This window comes from Lagenorhynchus albirostris, chromosome 1 (assembly GCF_949774975.1).
Source record: "Lagenorhynchus albirostris chromosome 1, mLagAlb1.1, whole genome shotgun sequence".
Lineage (NCBI taxonomy): Eukaryota > Metazoa > Chordata > Mammalia > Artiodactyla > Delphinidae > Lagenorhynchus > Lagenorhynchus albirostris.
The window spans coordinates 35,120,655-35,143,474 of record NC_083095.1 but is presented as its reverse complement, the minus strand read 5'-3'; the positions used below and the strand labels follow the sequence as shown (position 1 = coordinate 35,143,474).

The window sequence follows — 22,820 nt, the reverse complement described above, 5'->3', positions numbered from 1 at the left end:
TTCACATCACTTTTTATCAAGATCTGATACAAATGGAGGTGTGGTCAAAGACTAGAATGCTGTGGCACAAACACTTCAGTAATATGGAATATTACAAAGAAATCTAAAGTTTCTAAGGTCTATTAGTGGGAAGACAAGATCAGTTCATCTCATTGCTGAGTTGTGGAGTCAACTATGTATTTTTTTATAGACCAGAAATAATAACTACTTAGAATGATGAGTATTTTTGCTTTTCTAATTTCTAAATAAATAGAAGAGCAAAACACTGGAAATTTTAAGTTTGATTTGTGAAACCACCACATAATCACCTTTATTATAATAATCATTGATTTGTTTTTGTTTTTTTAACATCTTTATTGGAGTATAATTGCTTTACATTGTTGTGTTTGTTGCTGCTGTATAACAAAGTGAATCAGCTATACGTATACATATATCCCCATATCCCCTCCCTCTTGCGTCTCCGTCCCACTCTCCCTATCCTACCCCTCTAGGTGGTCACAAAGCACGAAGCTAATCTCCCTATGCTATGCGGCTGCTTCTCACTAGCTATCTGTTTTACATTTGGTAGTGTATATATGTCCATGCCACTCTCTCACTGCGTCCCAGCTTACCCTTCCCCTCCCCATGTCCTCAAGTCCATTCTCTATGTCTGTGTCTTTATTCCTGTCCTGCCCCTAGGTTCTTCAGAATCATTTTTTTTTTAGATTCCATATATATGTGTTAGCATATGGTGTATGTTTTTCTCTTTCTGACTTACTTCACTGTGTATGACAGACTCTAGGTCCATCCACCTCACTACAAGTAATTCAATTTTGTTCCTTTTTATGGCTGAGTAATATTCCATTGTATATATGTGCCACATCTTCTTTATCCATTCATCTGTCGATGGACACTTAGATTGCTTCTGTGTCTTGGCTGTTGTAAATAGTGTTGCAGTGAACATTGTGGTACATGACTCTTTTTGAATTATGGTTTTCTCAGGGTATATGCCCAGGAGTGGGATTGCTGGGTCATATGGTAGTTCTGTTTTTAGTTTTTTAAGGAACCTCCATACTCTTCTCCATAGTGGCTGTATCAATTTACATTCACATCAACAGTGCAAGAGGGTTCCCTTTTCTCCACACCCTCTCCAGCATTTATTGTTTATAGATTAACCATTGATTTTTTTTGTGTGTGAGCTTTCCTCAGAACAAAATTATAACTATATCAGTGGTGGGAGTTCTTCAGTTAGGCTCTAGTAGTCTATATTTTATGTCTTTTTAAAAATAGTTTGTTGCCATTAATTAATCACAGCAGGGGAAAAAATCTCCTTCATTAGGAGTTTTGCGCTCTCCATTCCTGTGATACCAGGATGAAATAAAAATGAGTGAGAAAAGGGAAAAAAATCATTTAAAAATCCTGAATTGTCCTTCTGAATAATTATCATGCATTTTGTCTCACTGATGAATTAGAGAACTGAGGACATTGTATTTTACCTATAGATAACAGCCTGCTACTGGTATTTCACATCTAATTATCAGTACATAAATGATACAATTGTATTATTAAGTTTTGGACCTGACTTGTATAAAGGTAATGAAACAATAAAATACCAAAGCAAATATTTAATTATAATTTAAATGAGCACTTAGTAGTGCTTTTTAATAAATAGCCAAAATGTAGGATGGATGAATAGAACTAGCAATAGAGTAAGCAGAGATGCTTGTCCCACTTCTTTACAAACTAGCTGGGTAACTTTGAGTAAATTATTTAACCACATTGTACTTCAGTTGTCTTATCTGTAAAATGAATAGACAAATCTACTAAGGTCTCTACCAACTCCAGAATTTTATGGTATGTAATTCTGATCTCAACTAAGTGTCATAATATTGGTGTGGAAAAAGAGAAACTTTAACCAATCATTTATTCCTACACCTTTCCTTTAAGGCAACTATGTAAAATAACATCCTGAAAAACGTGAAACTTTCCTAAACCACTTGAAACTTAGGAAAAAAAAATATTGACTCAATCATAGGCAAAATATAGAGGAACATCGTCCAACAGCTCTAAGTTTAAATTCTAGCTTTTTCCCCTTCTAGTTCGTGAGCCCATGAGCAAGTATATTTCTTGATCTGAGTCTATTAATGAAAAAAAACAATGAGTCTGTTTCCTTAAATATAAAATTGAAGTGTGAATATTTACCTGACAGGATTGCTATACTTATTAAATAATGAGATCATATAATTAGAAATAGTGCTCAATTTTTTTAACCTGAATATATTTTGAGTGGCTGACAAGATGTCAGACATGCCATTTAAATACATAATGAATATTAATTATAAACTATTTATGCTATTTCCTGTGTTACATTTACTTTCAAGAATATGATGGTTGCATCTTCATTTTCTATAATGTATAAAATGCATACCCAAAACTGCAGTGTCTTTTGATTAACAGTGGAAACTGTTCCATGAATTGTGCTTCACATTTTTCTTAATGAGTGTTGAAAAGAATCTGTTTCTTCACTGTATACGAAGTATTTCAGTATGTGAATGTTTTAAGTAGGCAGGCAAGTCCTTCTGCATGTGAAAATATTATTGTTTTCTTTCAGGAAACCCTGATAGATTGGTGTGATGAAAAGGAACTTAATTTGATACTAACAACTGGAGGAACAGGGTTTGCACCACGAGATGTCACTCCAGAGGTGAGATAGTATATGCTTTTCTGATATTCAATGAGTAGACTATTATGTTATTTTTAATCCTTTTTATTCTTTTTATATGATTTATGTAATTTTGCTAGACAGAACAAGAGACCTGTGGTTCTAAGAATGTGAACATTTTGCTGTGGGAGAATCATTATATTAAAAAAAAACTGTCTTGACTTCTTGTCTTTGGACTTAAACTAGAAATTATCTAAACTGAGGAAGATTGAACTGGTCCAGAAGGTAATCCTGCATTTGCTCAGTGGTCTGTGGTATCGGCTGAATTTCAGGCATATTGCCAAAGTAGGTAATAGCAGAACTCTGACTCAGCATAGCATCTGGTCTGATGTGCTTTGTTAATATAATTCAAAATGTTTCTGATTTGTCTTGAGATACCCTTGTCATTGGTCTCAAGTAGGATGACTGCAATAGCATATTTATACCAATTTTATAGTATTTGATGAGAAAGTTATATATTCCATAATTTTAAATGTGAATTTAAATGCAGAATTTAATAAGCCAAAAGGCAGAATTAATCTCTAGGCTTCATGCCACAAGAATTACCTTCAACCTTGCACAGGAAAAAAAATTAGGGAAAGAATGAAGAATAGACAGTGCTCAGTGATACAGGGGGAAAGTCCTTCTTTCTTTTTAAATAAGCTGTAAGCTTCATGTGTCACTTCAGAGTCATATGCAAACTTATATTAATACTTGTGACATTGTTTCCTTTACCTCCCAGAAAAGTGTTTCTTGGCTGAATTTCAAGCTACTGTTAAGTGGTTTTTTATTTCCAAATCAGTGCACCATTGTGTCTCCTATCTTATTCATAGCAAGATACTTTTGCTCAGTACCTATTAATTATTGTCCTTACTCTAATATAGCAGTTTTCAAACTTTAGCTTGTACCACAGTTAGAGGTAAAACAGATTGCTGTGTCTCACCCACAGTGTTTCTGATTCAGTCAATCTGCAGTGGGTCCCAAGAATTTGTGTTTCTAGTAAGGCCCCAGGTAACACACATGTTGCTGGCCCATAGACCGTGCTTCCAAACTTTGGGAACCATTGGCTCTAGTATGTGAAAATGCACATTGTTTTAACAAGTTTTAAAATGTTTTCTATTCTTCTGTGTAAAAATCATGGCACAGAAATTTTTGGAATATTATTATAATTAAGCTTATAAATAAAGTCATTTTGTTAAGCAATTAGAATAGAATTCTGGGAGATTGTTAGCTTCAACTACTTAAAAAAGAAGTAATTCTTATGTAGCTTCTGGGTCCTAAGGGGAAATGGTCCTTTGGCCAATTTTTATATTTCTTTTAAACTGTGAGACTAACTTAAAAAGTACAATTGCAGGGGAGCCATCTCCTGTAAAGGTGTGTTTATGTTTTGTTTTGTTTGTAAGAAAATCTCCCACATATGTGAAGACATTGATTTTTGGAGTTTGAGTGTTGGGTTAAGTGTTTGAAGTAAATGACCCTGGTTTTATATATCCTTGTTGTTTGTGTACTGGTTTGATATTTTCATAATATTACTTTTATATCAGAAAAGTAAAAAAAAGTTACCATAGAATTCATTCATAACCAGTTAACAAAATTATTTTTAATTGTGGGAAAATAATTTGCATCACAAAATTAAATATTTTGTATTCCGTGGAGTTTCAAGTTAATACCAAAACACCAGGTTGCAAATCCAAACTTTTAAATTCTGGCTCTGCTACTTGCAACACGGTGAGTGTAGACTAATTATTAAATCATTCTGTGCCTTAATTTCCTATAAAATGAGGGAAATGAAAGTGCTTATCTACCAGGGTGGCTGTGAGGTTTCAATGAGAACTATTCCTGGCATTTTAGTAAGCACTATGTAAGGGTTAACTTATAAGGGTTAATTTTTTTTATTAGTTATTACATAACTACCAAAGTAGACAAATTTGTAGTATTTTTTATATATAACTATCAAATGGGCAAAAATAGTCGTATACTAGATTTAAAGTATATCCATGAAATCGTCACAATCTTGTTAAATTTTTTAAAATTTTAACATAGTAAGCTTCATATTTTATCTTTTCCATCTCCATATAATTCAGAGGTCTTGAAATTCTACCATTCTAGTATCTGTTTATCGCCCAACATTTTTTTTGCTACTGTTAACAAGAGTCTATGTCTTTCCATGACTTTGTGTATTTCATTATATCAGAAAATTGAGAAGTCCTTTCTTTATTCTTCAATGCAGTTCTTCAGTTACCAGAAAACCTTAGAAGTGCTCTTATATTTGTATATGCCTATAGCAACTACCTGGCTAAAATTGTATTAGGGTAAATACATATAATTATGTCTTCTCTAATATCTATTTTTGAAAACAAGTAAGTTACTTGATTGTGAATATCTTGATCTTTAATAGATTTACTTTATTTCAAATTATATACACACACACACACACACACACACACACATATAAGGTATGATTATCTACAGCAAAAGTCCATAGGGCTGTTAAGCCTTTGAAAAATAAACATAAAAGCAATATAAGACCACCCAAAAATAATTCTAATTTCTTCTTATCTTTAAATAGTTGCAATTCTTATAATATCTAAAATTTAACACTGGGATGTCAGCTAGGAATCCAGAAATATAATTTTGGACCTGTAATAATATAGTTAATTGTCTTAGATAATTGTGGCTAAGAAGAGAAACCTATTTGTAGAGCATATGTACCTATATAGAACTTAAGGTTGCAAATATTTTTAAATAGAGTCAGAAGTTATTGACAGAAAACACAAATATTAGTGATAAAGGTAAAATAATATAAAACTTCTCCCTTAAGGTGCTAATATTTTATAGTCAGTAATTGTCAGTAATAAGTTTGATCTACAAACACAATGGACAATGTTTGTGAGTTGTGCGGGTTGTTTAAAAAAAGGAAGGGGGAGGGCTTCCCTGGTGGCGCAGTGGTTGAGAGTCCGCCTGCTGATGCAGGGGACACGGGTCCGTGCCCCGGTCCGGGAGGATCCCACATGCCATGGAGCGGCTGGGCCCGTGAGCCATGGCCGCTGAGCCTGCGCATCCGGAGCCTATGCTCCGCAACGGGAGAGGCCACAACAGTGAGAGGCCCGCGTACCGCAAAAAAAAAAAAAAGGAAGGGGGAAAATGATAAGTTGAATGAGTGAAATAAAGCAATCTAAAGTTATTGGCACTGTGTTTGAACCTTAGAGAAAATGAAAAGTTTAATAGCTTTAGAGTTCTTCCAGGTCTATTAACAGAAAAATGGAAATAGCAAGTTTAGTAAAATGTATCTTATTTACATATTTTATACGAATAAGGCAATCAGAATTGATTTTCCTAAATTACGAATTTGTTTCTACTTTTAGGCCCTGTATCTTAGAATGAGGTTTATCTGATAGTCACTTACCTGCTGGTCTGTTCCCTGCCTCTCAACATGAGATACTATCAAAGCTTACATATAGTAGCATAATAATCCATACTCTACAACTTTTGAAAAGCTTTATTTTTAATAATAGATTGCATTTTCTCGGATCTGATAAAGGTTGGATAATCGTTGACATTGGTGAAATGCTAGTAATAAAATGCTATAGAACGTAACTCATTGCTATACCAAGTATATTATCTCTTCATGTCCCATTATCACTTAAAAGCAATTATATCCAAAATAGGTATTATTACATAAAGAATCTTTTATTATTCTTAAAAGGTAAAAGTATAATTAAGGACGTCTAAGTGAGGTAAAGTGAAAGCCCTTTAGACATAAAGTCTAGAAGAGAATAAAAGATGAAGAAACATTTATTTTAAAAAGAACATCTTTGCAATTACAAAGAAATGTTTGATAATATATTATGGTAAATTAGAAAATACTGAACTATTTAATATTTGTAAGGTAAAAATAATTTTCAGCACTTTTAGACTACTAAGCTACACCAGAATAAAAGGTTGTATAGTAATATATTATTTTGATTATGAATTACAGAGTTAAATAAAAGCCTAGCATGCATCTTAGGTCTCATTTATTTATTCATTTATCAAACTTTTTATTTTTAATCCTTGATATGTATCTGATGCCATGTTGGGTGCTGGAGTTAAAAAATGAATAAGACATGGTCCCTGTCCTCAAGAAACTCAATCTATTGCAGAGGTCAGCAAACTATGGCCTGTAGGCCAAATTCAGCCTGTCGTATTTCTTTGTATGACTTGTGAACTAAGAATGGATTTTTCATTTTTAAATGGCTGAAAGAAGTCAAAAGGAAAATAATACTTTGTGACACGAGAGCTATTTGAAATGTAAATTTCAGTGTCCATAAATGAAGTTTTATTGGAACATAGCCACACTCATTCATTGACCTATTGCCTATGGCTACAACAGCAGAACTGAATAGTTGAATGAAAACCGTATAGGCCTGCAAAGCCTAAAATCTTTACTATCTGATCCTTTGCAGAAAAAGTTTGCCAACCTCTGTCTGTTAGATGAACATAAGTCATCTTTACTCACATTTTTAACTGACTTTTAAATTTACTTTTACCTTTTGTTCTTTAGTAATTTGAAATGATGTTGGGTTTCATTTCTTAAATTTTTACTTTTAGAAGGAGCAAAGAAAGAACACTTTTCTTCCATAGTAAAACGTATTGCACCATTGTCTCAGTAGACAATATAGAATAATAAAAACAAAAGATCCTTCATTATAAATAATATATAAAATTTTGAACCTTCAAAATTGATCAAATTATTGGATTTGTTATACATTAAGTAAAGTCTCACTCCAAAAAAATTTTCAAGCATTTGTTCATAGTAGTATCTCCTAAAAAGTGTCCTGATAAAAGTTGTCATTATGAAATAAACTAAAGGAGGAATCACAAAAATTTCAGGAAACTATAAATTTGATGTAAAGGATGTTCATTTAAAAGGGTTTTTATGGTTCATTTTGGAAGTGAAGAGGCATCTGACAAAATGACTAATGCTGAAAGAGGTAAAATCTGGTACAAAGGATGAATTTCTAGGAAAAGATTATGAATTCCAGATCACATATTTTGTTTATAGCCTAAAATATTTACATTTCTTTGGAACAGATTACTACCTAAACTTTCTACAAATATTTTCCACTTGGGTTATTAGGAATTTTTTTACAGAAATATCAAATCAAAGAAAAACTATTTATTTTATAAAATTTATTTCATAATCAGTATATTGAAATTTATATATTTCATAACTTCAGGTATGAATGTACTGTAAGTCAACTATAATTTTATGTGGTCATTAACCATTTTTCTTACATTATAATGCTTCACAAACGAGAATACTGTGTAAGTAAAAGGAAGGAGACATAATTGAGCTGAGTTACTGACTATATGTTAATGATTCTTAATTTGTGACTCTTGTGAAAATCAGTGAGAATTTACATTTAACAGCACCATCTAAAAGTTAACATTGGACATTTTAAAAACCAGAAGAACTCTCCTGCATTATAGCAGAAGCATAGCAGAACACCATGTTTAATAATTTGTGTTTTTGAAAGAAAATTTGATCACTACTGTAGGTCATTTAAATTATATAGTTGCTTTCAAGTACATATCAATATTCTCTAGAAAACATTGTTAATTTCCCTAGCAAAATATCATATACTGATACTGTAGAACTCTACGAATATTTGTTTTGTAATTCTAACATTGTTATGACTAAAGTAAAATACTATTATACATGGTAAAGGTAAAAATAACCATATTGAGAGACGCAGATGTAGAGAAGAAACGTATGGACACCAAGCGGGGAAAGCAGTGGGGGGTGCGGGTCGTGGTGTGATGGATTGGGAGATTGGGATTGACATGTGTACACTGATGTGTATGAAATGGATGACTAATAAAAACCTTCTGTATAAAAAAAAAAATAACCATATTGAAATAAAATTTTGAGTATTTTTAAATTGTTCTATATAAATAGGATAACTAAACAGTGTGAAATTGGTAAGAAAGCAGAATACTAGAAACTCTTGTACTGGAAATATTTAAAACTAGATTCAGTAAAATATACTATCCCTTTATGGTCAAATAAGGTTATATTTTATGCCATTTGAAGGAGCTCTTTTTGTAATTTTTATGAAATAGTCCTGGACATGGGAAATACGTTTTCATCTTTTTACCTTTGTCTAAATATGTTGGGATGCAATATGTCTATATCCTGATACTAACACTTAGTGAGTCAGACAGACCTAAATTTGAATCTAAAACTCTACCACTAACTAGCTATGAAATTAAAGCAAATTAACCTGTTCAAACTTCAGTTTTCTCATCTACTCAATTAACTAATGCCTACCTCTCAAGGTTGTTTTTTATGATAATTGAGATAATAAAAGTAGTCAATAATACTAATTAACAAACATATATAGCACTTACTATGTGTCAGGAGCTATTTCAAGCATATGTTAATTCATTTAGCCTTCAAAACAACCATGTGAGGCAGGTACTATTGTTGTATCTATTTTAAAGGTGGAGAAACTGAGACAGATCAATTAATTGATTTGCCCAAGGTTATCCAAGCTAGGAAGTGACTATAATGCATGTAAAAGCATCTAGTATAAAACCTGGCTTGTTTGTAGATGCTCAGTAAATGTCCTTTACCATTTTTTTCTCATTTAATTAATAATATTACCTATTACCTCTAATTAGATATGACAGCCCCAAATGTTTCTGCTACTAACCATTGTACTCTGATACCTATTGTTAGCTATTAGCATACCTGGTGGATATGTCTAAAAAATAAGAATGTTAGTCAACATTTTCCCACTACTACTTCAAGGCATGGGCAAAGGAACAAGAATAAGAATTTCTATAGTCTATATGATATGTGGATTATTAGTGCAGTTGCATTAAGTACCTCCTGATATCCTGTCTGAACCTATTTACTTTGTACCTCTGTAGTTTAAAATTTTTGGAATATGGCTTGAAATGGCCCAAATATGTGACATTCAGGATAGCTTTTTAGTAATAGTCCCTTTTATCTGGGGTTTATATTTATTTTGCATTATCCATTGTAAAGTAGTATATGCCTCAGAGCATGGGCACATTTATGACCTACCAGTTTGCTAAAAACAACATTTATAGTCTTTGTTCAATTTAACAAGTATTTACCAAGCACCTTGGGCTTTATTGAGTGAATGCTAAAGTACATGTACTCCTAAAATTGTCACCTGACAAATCAAAACAATACAAACTTAGTATCAAAAATGGTCAGACAAATGGGCTTCCCTGGTGACGCAGTGGTTGAGAGTCCGCCTGCCGATGCAGGGGACATGGGTTCATGCCCCGGTCCGGGAAGATCCCACATGCCGCGGAGCGGCTGGGCCCATGAGCCATGGCCGCTGAGCCTGTGCATCCGGAGCCTGTGCTCCGCAACAGGAGAGGCCACAACAGTGAGAGGCCCGCGTACTGCAAAAAAAAAAAAAAAAAAAAAAAAAAAAAAAAAAATCAGACAATTCAGGTCAAAAAAATTCTTTAAAGGGAAAGATTAATATAAAGCTGAGCTATCAATGAAATTTTTATACAAGTAGAATTTAAGCTAAATTGAAGGAGAGAAATAGGATTTAGATTAGGAGAGAAGAAGACATTACTGATGGGAGTAAGAAAGAAAGGGAAATGTATGATCAAGATACAGAGAAAGATAAAATTAAGAAAATCTTCCTGGCTAGAGCAGAAGATTCACTTTACATAGAAGGATGGATAAACTAGAACTATGTTATTTTAATCTCTTTCTTAGAACAGCTAGAGTAGTACCATCTGTGGAGATGCAAAACAGCAACTATCATTATTCAGAGATTCCTCTGAAGCCAGAATTCATAAGATGACTATCAAGCAATACACACAGTAAAACCGTGCCATCAATCCTTTCTAAAAGTAAACGCTTTTAAGTATTGGCACTTATTCAATAAGTGTACATTCCCCAGTAAGACTAACATCATTATTTTTGAAGATTGGTTTTTTTGCCCTGGTTTTTGTTTTGTTTTATTTTGTTTTTGAAGTTCTGATGTAATGTGCAAACCTAGTGACTATCCATACCATTATTTGTATATAAAATTTAAACTGCTGTGAAGTACCAGGTTCTAATTTTGTTGATTTGTTGTTTGGAAACCTTTTCAGTCAATACTTATCTTACCATCAAAACAAGGGATATTTTTTATCATAGATTTTTTGTCAGTGCTGTACCTCGAGTTGGCTTAATGTTTTATATAAAATTACTAGGTAATAATAGAGAACTCACCGTTTGATGAGAATTCAAAATCTGTCGTGTTCAAAGTCCTAGCATGACCTTTTCATCATTCCCAGCCTTTGTGTGAACATCTCAGTCACAGCTTCTTTCATCTGAGAGTTTATTGCTTGTGTAGTTCTAGTTATTTGAAAGTCCAACCCTGCCACCTTACCCAAGACATTTACCCTTTGTTTTATTTATGCATTAAAAGGAAAAGCTCCTTAGTATTACTATCCCAGTTGAAAAGTAACAGGTATAACATTAGAACATTTAGATAATTAGAGCAATATGTGACATTGCATTTAAAAATCATGTTGAAAGCCTCCTGTTCCACATAGCAATACTGCAGAGGGAAGTGTACATTGTTCCTTGAAGTGGGGATTTTGGAATTTTTAGCATAAGGCAAAAAGAAAAATTTCATATATGAAGAACCCATAAATAAAACGCTGTCTTTATTTTCCCTTAAGTACGTTTCTTTATTGCATGCCTACTCTGCATCAGAACAAGTTTTCAACTTTTGGGGAGTTCTGATGGGGAAGAGAGATGAATCATATCAGTTAACATACAAGAGAGATGAATCATATCAGTTAACATAACATATCAGTTAACATACAAATATACTTATTATCGTAAATTCTATGTCTAATTAGAGCTCTTACTAGAAAAGTAGTGTTGCCCATATAACCATTTGTGACGCAGCATAACATAGCGCTTAAGAGCACAGACTACTTGGATTCGAATCCTAGATTCACCTCTTACTAGCATGTGACCTTACACAACTTACTTTACTCAGTTTTCTTATGTGTAAAATGGAGAGAATAAGAGTACCTACCTCAGAGGGTAGTTATATTATGTGAGTTAATGTAAGTAAAAGCAATATTTATTTGCTACATAAATATTTCATATTAGTACCTACAATCTAAATAGAACTTTAGCTTAAAAAGTAAGTAGATAATGGTTGAGTAAATATTGAAAGAATTTTTCTCTAGGGAAAAAATCAAGCAGGATAGGTTACAGAAAAGGAAAAAGAAACAGAGATGACATGCTAAATGTTTGTTTTTACCTTGAATTTATCAGAGTAATAAAATCTTGAAATCAGTGTTCCAACTCACCCTTACAACCTACTCTCATAAAATGAACAGAGACTGGCAAACTAGAATAGTTTTGCAAAATATATGCTAAGATATTGACAATAAAGCATCATTAAATATTTTGCAAATATAAAATGCTAAAAGCATGTTTATTTAGAGATATAGTTTCAGGAATGAAGATTTCAGAATATTCCTTTCTTCATTATTGTCTGAAACCAAGAATGTGAATTCATCTTCCTTTTATTAGATCTCCATCTATAAAATGGACTTAATATCACTTTTCACACAAAATGTAATATGATGACAAATGGATTTATATCTGTCAAGTCCTCTGAGCTTCTTAGAATAATATCACTGAATTAGAGCAGAATATTTGTATTGCCAGGCATAAAAGGAAACTGATAGAGGGTAAGAAAATGGACTCAGATAACAAAATAAACTGTTTGGAATTATGCTAATAATTTTACTAGTATTATTTCCTCATATTGGAACTTGGGAAAACCATGGCTGCTATTAAAGAATGGCAGACAAATATCCAACAGAGGGAGTAACCATTTCAGATAATCATAATAACAGACACAACTGAGAATTTACAGGAAGAATCCAAGTTCCTTCAAAAGATGCTGAGAAGAAAGAAGTAAAGCTGTTGGAAGTATGGAGTTTGAAAATGAACTGTTACCAGTTGCACAGAGAGAGAGAAGGACATCAAATATCAAAGGCACAATGCAGAAGAAGCAATTGATTGTGCTAAAAGGACCAATTGACAAGAGGCAATATATTATAATCCTCTATGAAGACTGAAGATAGCATTATATTGTTGGATGTCATTGAATAATTTAAGTGTTTTCCCCTCACCTTCTTCACTCCTTCCCATAAGTTTGATTACAGCATATGATATATGGCCCTTGCATGTAATAATCCTCAGCATAAAATTTTATGTGAGGAGAAGATAGGTCAGTTTTGATTAGAAGATGATTTTGAATAGAGTTCTGCAAATTTTAAGAATACTTTTCTACAAAATGTAGGCATTGGAAGCAATGACAAAATTAGTTTTGAATATTGTATAAATACGGGATTTCCCTGGCGGTCCAGTGGTTGACTCCGTGCTTCCAGTGCAGGGGGGCATGGGTTTGATCCCTGGTCAGGGAACTAAGATCCCACATGCCATGTGGCATGGCAGTAAATAAGTAAGTAAGTAAAGTAAAATGGGGTCTTATTATAATGTTTCTCATGCTTGCAGTGATTCAAGACTATATTTTATATAGGAGACCCGCATTATAACCCCATTGATAAGATTCAAAAGAGATTCACGTCATGCCAATTTCCCACTATTGTTAAACACAGAATTTAGAGGTTTTGGGTAATTACGTGATACTTTGATATGAGTTCTATTTGTGGGTCCTATTTACTTCCCTTTCTCGTTTGCTCCCTTTTTGGCATTTTTTAAGACTTGCCTGTACTGTATCCTGTCCCTTAAGATGAGATTGCTCTGTGGGGTGGATAGATGAATGAATATCACCATCAGTATTAAATATTTAGAGGAATGAGAGGTCTGCTTTTATATAATATTGAAAGCCTATCCTAATATAAATGCACCTTCCCTCATAGGTGTATCTTGTGCAACAGTATTAATAATAATGCTCTAGTTTATCTTTGTTCAAACTTTAGTTATTACTGTTTGCCTTTTAAATATAAAATACCTTAAAAGAGGGATCAGCAAACTTATTCTTTAGAGGTAGTAAATATTTAGAGATAATAAATATTTCAGGCTTTGTGGGCTATGTAGTCTCTGTCATAACTACTCAGCTCTGCCAGCCCTGTAGCACAAAGTCTGCCATATGATGATATAAATGAATGGGCCATGCTGTGCCCCAATAAAACTTTATTTATGGACACTAAAATTGGCTTTCTCATAATATTCATGTCATGAAGTATTACTCTTCCTTTGAGTTTTTTTTCAATTATTTAAAAATGCGAAGATTACCGTGATTTCAGGCCATGCAAAAAAACAGACAGCAGGCAAGAGTTGTCCCATTGGCTGTGGTTTGCTACCCCCTACTTTAGGACATTCCTAACCTATAGTGTATTAGCATCTGCTCTGTTAATCAAAAGCTCATAGGGTGTAAGGTTTTCAGAAAAATGCTCTGAGAATTTAAGGCAGAAAGGAGTTGCCCTGTGAAAATTAACACTTCATAGACTCAAATATGCCCTGAGTGCCTACTGTGTATATACCAGGCACTGTTCAAGATATTGGGGATACAGCAATGAACAAAGAAGTCCAAAGATTCTGCCTTTATGGAATTTACATTTTAGTGGTGTGTCACAAATATAAGTAAATTAGTAAAATGCATAGTATTAGAGATGGTGATAAGTACTATGGATAAAAATAAACCAGGGAAGGTGGATAGGTAGTACAGGCCGGAAAGAGGGTTGTAATTTTAAATAAGGCTATCAAGCAAGGCTTCATTGATAAGGCGACATTTGAGCAAAGACCTAAAGGAGGAGAAGGAGCAAACCATGGATCATGTAGAACCTGTGTGTCACCCTTAGTATAATGGAGAGTTTTGAGCAGAGGTGTAACATGATCTGACTTATATTTAAACAGAGAAAGCATTTAGGAGGCTATTGAAATAATCCAGGTGAAAAATGGTAGTGACTCAGACCAATGATAGAGATAGAGGTAGTGAGAAATACATTATTGTTATATATTGAAGGTAGAGGTAACAGATGGAGTAAGAGAAAGAGAAGAGTCGAGTATAAGATCCAGGACTTTGACTTGGGCAATTGGAAGAATGGAGTTGCCATTCAGTGAAATGGAGAAGACTGGGGGAAGAAGAGGTTTGAGGAGGAAGATCAGGAGTTTTACTTTGGTCATGGAAATTTGAATTGCCTTTAGATATCCAAATGGAGGTGTTAAGTTGGCAGTTAGGTATATGCATCTGGAGTTCAAAGGAAAAGTCTGGGCTAGAGATACTATTTTTTTTAGAGTCATCAGTATCTTAATGGAATTAAAATCCATGACAACTGATGAGATCATCAAGGTATTTACTAGTATTACTATTTATTTATTGTATTACTACCCCTGCTTCATTTCCCATCCACTTTCAAAGAGGTATGTAGTTTCTAGTAACCTGTCCCCTCTGCTCACTCATGAAGGGTGGAAGGGATCCCACTGAACAGGAACCTGGCCTACACAGGAAGTACTATTAGTTGGCTATCCTGAAATTTTGCCATGGTGTAAACATGGGAGTGAATTTTCCCAAGTACCTCCTTGCTGGAAACTGTTTGCACTGGAGGTAAGTGTGAAAGGGGAGGTTGTGGGGAATGATGGGGTGAGGGCTTCCTAAACCTTTCCCAAACCTCAGGAATGGCCTGATTCTGAGGAAGGGAGAAGGTTCAGGCTGGTTCTTGTTTCCCTGAACCAGTTTATACAGCCCTAAATTTGACCTGCTTTCCTCAAACTGGGAGTCAGAAATCCCTTTTCTCTTCTGTTTTTCTGCTGCAGAAATTCCCAACATTCCCATTTTGTGGGCTCCAGAAAGGGGTAAGCGAAGACTTCAATCCCAGCCAATCATTTCCAGATTAATAATTTTTAGTGTTTTGGTTTCTTTTATCATCATAAAAAAACGCTTGGACCCATTTTTCCCATTTGTTTAATTTCCTTGTGGATTGTTATGTATCTATGTTCTAGGGTCATTCCGTATCCCTGGGCAGTAGAGTTCAGATCCATATGCTATCTCCATTTGTGTGCTGTTTCTCTTGTAGATTCTCATACGCAGTTTATTGATGACTATTTCCTAGATGGAAGACACCCCATTCAGGAGACTGCTTCAGTCTTAATCTCTTCTTTTCCTGAGTGTTGTTTTGTTCTCCTGCTGACAGCTTTTCACTACCCTACCCAACTGCTTCTGATGATCTGTCATCACTTCTCTGCTGTTCTGTCTTCCTGTTTAACTACCTTTGATTTTTGTCTCTCCTTTTTCCCCCCATTACATATCTGCTGAATGATTTGCATTCTTCACTAACTGGTGCTTTGTCCATCAGCAAATGGCCTGGTACTACATATTCATCTGCTATTTTAGCATTTTAGACTGCCCAGCATTGTCTGTCGGCTCTCCTACCATTCTCCTATACCGTGGCCTTCCAAGTGCTATGCTATCTGTCTGCCTGATCTTGCCCTACCCAGTCTATACCAGTAATATTATAAGTAGGTTCAGATTGTTTAGCACTTTTGTTACCTATCTCTACTTGCCTTGTGCCACTAAGTTGGACTGCTGACTGAATTTGCTTGACTACTGTTCTTCTCTACCTATTTGCTGCACATGGCTGCCCCATTAGTTGACATGAGACATCACATTCATCGCCTGTGTACTCAGCCTTGCAACTTGCTGATTGGTCCATATTGCCTCCCTTATACTTCTCTGCATCTGGTAAATCACTGGCGTTGCTCCTCTGTTGTCTTGTAACCCTGATCAGATTTTATTTCCAAGAAGTGTTGCCTACATATTGTCCAACCATATCTTAGCAATAGGAAAATGCCTCACTATTTAAGTCCAGTCCAGTTTACTCCTAAACTGACTTAAATTCACAACTACCATCTTTCTGCTTTTTTATACAACTCCACATTCTTCCCTCTATTTAGGAATAGATTTTTTTCTAAATCATTTATCATCTTTGCTTCAGTTGCCTTTTCATATCATATATTATGTACTTTTGTTCCTTGTGTATGGGATCTTTCAGTAATTTTCCATATAATAAATTTGTTTCCTAATTTATTTTCCCTGATTTTTCCAGGGCTTCATGAGGATAAATTACTCCTATTAATTTTATCCTTTTTAGTTAAGACCAGAAGAATTTTTTGAAACTTTAAAGTATCATCTCTAAAAATAATAAATTTAGTTGTCTTATAGCTCTTTGTAGTTAAGATTAAGGTAACTTTCCACTCTGCTCCATTTTTTCCTTTGAGAATATCATTTCTCTGCTACTCCATAATTTATGTAATATCATTTAGAGATCCTTTTGATGTATTTATCTTTCCCTCCCACATTTTAGACTGTGTTTTCTTTTGTGTGGGTAAACTTTTAAAATTGAAATTTTCCTTTATTTACTAAGTACTTGGCAACTAGACTAAAAAGCTTTAATTATCTGGACTATAAAGCTTATTGTCTTATTCACTTGTATTTAAACAAAAGACAAGATCAAAAAGTAGAGAAGAATCTTGGTGAAATTTTCGCACAATTTCAAGAGTCTGAGGAGATTTAAAGTGGGGTGTGTATGCATGCATGAAAGTGTGTGTATGTAGACTTGAAGTGTTCTATGTGTGTATATATCCACAACATCATTGTGCTTGAAGTGTGGAAAATGCTGAGTATCCATATTAAATTTTATTTTATTTTTACTAAAAATGAGAGGGAAAAGGAGAAGGGAAAAGCTAAAAAGAGAGTGATAAACAGGGAGTACAGGAAAAGGTATGGATAGGTTTTGCTTCTGTTTCTCCCTCTCCTTTTCCTTTAGTGATAGAGATAAAATTGATATGAAGCAAAAGACTGCTCTAGGAAAGTCAAGAAAATTACTTCTGTAGGTTTTAATTTTTTTATTGTGATAAAATACACATAACATAAAATTTACTATTTTAAGTGTACAATTCAGTGGCATTAAGTACAGTACATTCACTATTTTGTATAGCCATCACCACTATCTGTGTCCGGAACTTTTTCACAATCCCAAATAGAAACTCTGTACAGTAAACAATAACTCCCCATTCCTCCCTCCCCTAGCCCCTGGTAACCTCTATTTTACTTTCTGTCTCTGAATTTGCCTATTCTAGGTACCTCATATAAGTGGAATCATACAATTTTTGTCTTTCTATGTCTGACTTAACAATATTTTCAAGGTTCATTCATGTTGTAGCATATATCACAATTCCATCCCTCATTGTGTGTATATACAATTTGTTTATCCATTCATCTGTTGATGGGTACTTGAGTTGTTTCCATCTTTTGGCTCTTACATTAATGCTGCTATGAACATTAGTATGCAAGTACCTGTTTTTCTTACCATTCTTTTGGGTATTTACCTAGAAGTGAATTCAGTAGCTTTTAATACTTTTGTCTAAGAAGAAATTAAATTAGTAGCAAAGACATCAGGGAAACTACATAATTAACACGAAAGATGTATAAGTCCAAGATACTGTATCAGGAGTCGAAGAAATTATAAACCTTTAGAAAGGCCACAGAAGGCCAAGTGAGATTTAGAAGACACTATATTCTAAGAATAAAAGGGAGAATAAAGTTGAAATAACACAGATATTGGATGTTTGAAGGACAGCAAAAGTGATTCTGGAGAAGGTTGAATTTAAAAAATACTCGAAGTGGAATAATGCAGACTTTAAAAGAAGTGGAGGTAAGCGTTTGAAAGGCAAGGTTTAAATGAAGTTAACGGAACTGAGATGAGGCAACCAGGTTGTGTTTATAGGAACCAGTAATGGGAACAGGAGTTCATTTCAATTCAGTGGTCTTCAATTCTGGATACCCAGCTTTCTACCTGAATTGAACTCTGCACCATAGTGTCCTAGACCTTACAGGAGTTACAAAGATTGGAAAAAATTGTTCCTTGTCTTCAGGGGGTTTGAAACTAGAGTAGTTAAATATGCAATAATAATGTGTTTAGGAAAGAAGATTTTCAATCCTTTAGGTGATAATGTTTTCACAACTCAACAATTTTTTGGTGATTTTACATACTTTATCCAGCCTTTCTGAGCCAAGGTTCCTCATCTAAAGTATCAAACACAGAAAATGATTTGAGTGACTATCTTCTCAGTTCTCCCAAGGGTGGTGTATAAACTAGTACTATTCTGTATGCATAGGAGAGAAGTTAATTCAATACATCCAATAATTCTCTCAGAATCTATTCAAAAAGGCTTACTCTGTGCCATATACTCTGTTAGGTGTCTGTAACACAAAGATAAAGACTTGTTCTCAAGGAACTTACATTCCAAAAGAGGGAAAAAGACATTTAGCAAAAAAATACATTTCTAATATCATCCACAAAATTTTGTTATTTTCTTCTAATTCTTCAGGGAAAATGTTCAAAGTCAGTGATTGTATATGAGGGAATCGTTTCACCTCTTCTAAGCATCACTGATTCAGGAAAAAGAATGTCTTCTATGTTAATACCTTTGCACAGCTGAAGGATTCTGGTAATAGTTTAAATGCCAATAAGAATCTCTTTAATTTTAAAACCTAGGGCATTCAGTGACAGATTACTGATTTCACTGGTTAGCTGTTAATAAACAGCGTTACCTAAAACCAAGTTTATTGGTTTTATAGTGGAAGAATAGAGAATGGTTAGAGATAAATAGATAATTAATGTTCAGGAGGTTGTTCTTGAATGTAATTGCAAGCACAATGAGGGATTTTACCCCCTGAGGTACAACTATATACTAATACTGAAAATGTTTGGTAATTTAATTTATTCTTACTGTCAACTAAAGCTCACTTGAATTCCTGGTTACATTTATTGGTTTTTATTATGGTTTTGATTAATTTATCATTTGAACTAGGAGTTTGTCCTCCCTATCTTGATGTGTGCCTTCAAATTTGAGAGCAATTAGCTTCATTCCTATTGGTCAGTACTTCACAGTGATTCCTTTAAAGTAATCTCTTTAAAAGTGCTGCACTTAAGATAAGTTTTAGTAACCTATTTTTCCTCCCATCCCCTGATATCCTACTAAAGTTATTTATTTTGACAGCACAGCTGGGAAGATCAAAGTTCTCATGTCAGGAAAAAAGCATTAAAATAGAAATTACATCCAGATTTAACTTTTATTTTTTTTAACAATGGTGAGTAATTTTAAAAGATTTTTCTTCACTTGTATTCATTCTGAAGAACATATTTAATGAAAATAAATGATTTAGGTTTTTTTTTTTTTTTTCTTAGCGGTACGCAGGCCTCACACTGTTGTGGCCTCTCCCGTTGCGGAGCACAGGCTCCGGATGCGCAGGCTTAGTGGCCATGGCTCACGGGCCCAGCCGCTCCGCAGCCTGTGGGATCCTCCTGGATCGGGGTACGAACCCGCGTCCCCTGCATCGGCAGGCGGACTCTCAACCACTGTGCCACCAGGGAAGCCCGATTTATGTATTTTAAAGTATAAGACCTGGGCTAAAGGAAAATATCAGTAACATCATTTTATTCAACTTGTTTTATTTGTAATAAATATACTTTTTATTTTCTCGTGACATCTGAAATTCTGTTTTTATTTTGAGGGAAGCTCAATTGGAAATAGAGTTTTGTAATGTATTTTTTTGTAAAGGTTAACCTGAAAGGCAGTATTTCTGTCATACCTTTATTAGTCTTCAAGTCCTTTTTATATTTAATAAGAAGATCCTCTAAATTTCTTTGCAATCAGGAGATTCTTTGTAGGCAGCTACTCCTAACAAACAAGTTGTTGTGTAATTTTTCATTTTCTTTTCTTTCTTTTTTTCCTTTCTCTCCTGAAGAACAGTAGATCATTTTCAATACTTCGCAAAGGAAGATGTAGCTTCCTTATATGAGCATTTTGTTAGGAAGTTTCACTCCTTCAGTTCTGAATATAGGCAATGACAGTAGCAGGTACTAATAACCAGTCTCTGAAACCCCAGTCTCTTTTTCTACCCTTTGTCTCCTACATCAAATATTTCAGTGTTGCTGGCAAAAACTAACACATTACATGTGTGGCACAAGAGATCCAGTGGAGTGAGAGAGACCATTGAGGGAAAAGTCAATTGCCTTGGATAAAGAAACTGTTCAATACAAACTTCTTCATGTATATTTACCAGTATTTAATTCCTTGAACATCAAAATCAATACCTGAAAAGTTCACTAGTTAGATATTTCAATGTTTATAAAATACAAACCACTCTAAACTTTTTGTATTTATCTCTGAATGCTTTTAGATTTCTTGTAATATTTAGTACTTATGAAGAAATAGAGATTATTTTCTATTCATATAAGCAGCATAAAAACATCTTAGATGTTCAGGAATCAATTTTTATTTGGTTTGTTCATAACCATATTACAGTAGTAGATGTGTACTTACTGTGCAATCATAGGTAATCTCATTATAGAAATCTTGAGCTAATGTTCTGAAAGAAAATATCTCTTACTAGTTAAATTCTTCTCTCATCCTCCAACTGGCTGTCTTCTGGTCAAAACTAAGATCAATCTTGAGAGAAGGATAAAAGGCAAAAGCCTTTGTAGATGTCCTGTTTCTCATGATGGTTAGTAACTAAAAATAAAACTTAAGGCCGTCTGCAGAAAACTCCTATTTTATTAACCAGAAAATCTGTCTTCAAATTTCCATAATTCCTGGTTTGTTAGAATCAGAATGAGAATATTAGGACCCCAGCATTTTGCGTATTATAGGTGTTTAATAAGAGCATAAAAATAGTGACCTTTTTATTAAGACACAGTATTAAAGGTGAGATTTTAACTGAAAAACATACGGTCATTTAGGATAAGGAAAAGACATGTTTTTATGACTTACAAAAGGCATAATAAAATGCCTTTTATGAATAGCTTTAAATTTTTTTCTGAATGTAGATTTCTAAATATATTTTGATTTTACTGTTTTTGCCGAAAAATAATTTGGGAAATACAGAAAAGCAAAATGAAGTAAATACAAACCACCAGTAATCTCAACATATAGTTATTAGCTAGGACTAATTGATTAATTTGCCCAGTAGCAAACCCAACATATATTAAGGTTTATATCTTGGGTTTCTTAATAACATCATCCCAAGTGATACCATAGCTATGAAAATTTATTGTGCACTTACTGTGTGCCAGGCATTGTGATAAACATTTATGTAATGTCTTATTTAATCCTCACAACAAACCTACACAAGAGGTACCACTTTACAAACAGGAAAATTAGATTTAGAAAAATTAAATCATTAATAAGTTAATCCAGATCACAGAGTAGAAGATAATAGAATTAGAATTTGAACAAGGTAGTCTTGACTCTAGAGCCCTTGTTCTTAATCACTCTCCTTTTCATATAAAGTAAGATTTTCTCTGTTTTGTAAGTGTTCTTATAAAAGAACAAAAACGGGGAGGAGGGATGTGTCAGTCACTACAGAGTATAAACAAGCTATGAGTAATTTAATTTCCCTGTCATTAATCATTTAGGTCCTTTATTATTTCCTGTCATCAACACTCTCTTTATATAAATTGTCATATACTTCTCTGATTACCAGTTTAGAAATATTTCCTTAAAATAGAATAACAGTCAAGATTGCTAAGTCTGCCAGTTTGCCCTCCAGAATATGTACAAATTTATATATTCATGCTATCAGTTTATGAAAGTACACATCCATTATCATTTTTAATCTTACTAATTTGATAGGTGAAAATTGTATGCATTTATTGGCATATTGCAGACTAATAATGAGATTAAACATTTTTCTTGTATTTTTCCAGTTTTGTTTCTTTTATTAACTGCCTGTGTTCTATATTCAGTTTTGGCTCAGCAGCCTGTTCTTAAAGACTGATTCTAATTGCTTGTCAGGAAATAATTTTGGCAGAGTCAGATTTATACTTTAACTATCTCAGTTTGACACATAAATATAAACCAATTCATTTTCTCTTTTTTCAAACTCCATTAACATAATAGTACTCAATTATTTCACTACTCACCATCTTGCAACAGAGGTCAAGTTCAAAACACATCCTGAATCAAAAACATGCAGTTTATAAAGTGCAAACACATTATTTTCTAACAAGCTAGTTATGCCCTTGGTCAAGTTTTCTTCTCATAGCTGATGCACAG

At 33.8% G+C, this 22,820-nt stretch overlaps 1 protein-coding gene across 7 annotated transcripts in view; it reads left to right on the top strand.

The window, feature by feature from the left end:
* The window catches only part of GPHN (gephyrin), a 617,632-nt gene that overhangs the window by 259,776 nt on the left and 335,036 nt on the right, over positions 1-22,820 (top strand). For 4 of the 7 annotated variants that reach the window (XM_060140992.1, XM_060140966.1, XM_060141009.1 and 1 more), the window contains exon 4: positions 2,591-2,683. In XM_060140992.1, coding sequence (XP_059996975.1) covers positions 2,591-2,683 — 93 coding nt within the window. Of the gene's footprint in view, positions 1-2,590; positions 2,684-2,887; positions 2,987-15,518; positions 15,558-22,820 lie in introns of all 7 variants that reach the window. The other 3 variants (XM_060140985.1, XM_060140999.1, XM_060140957.1) reach the window with 2 other exon arrangements.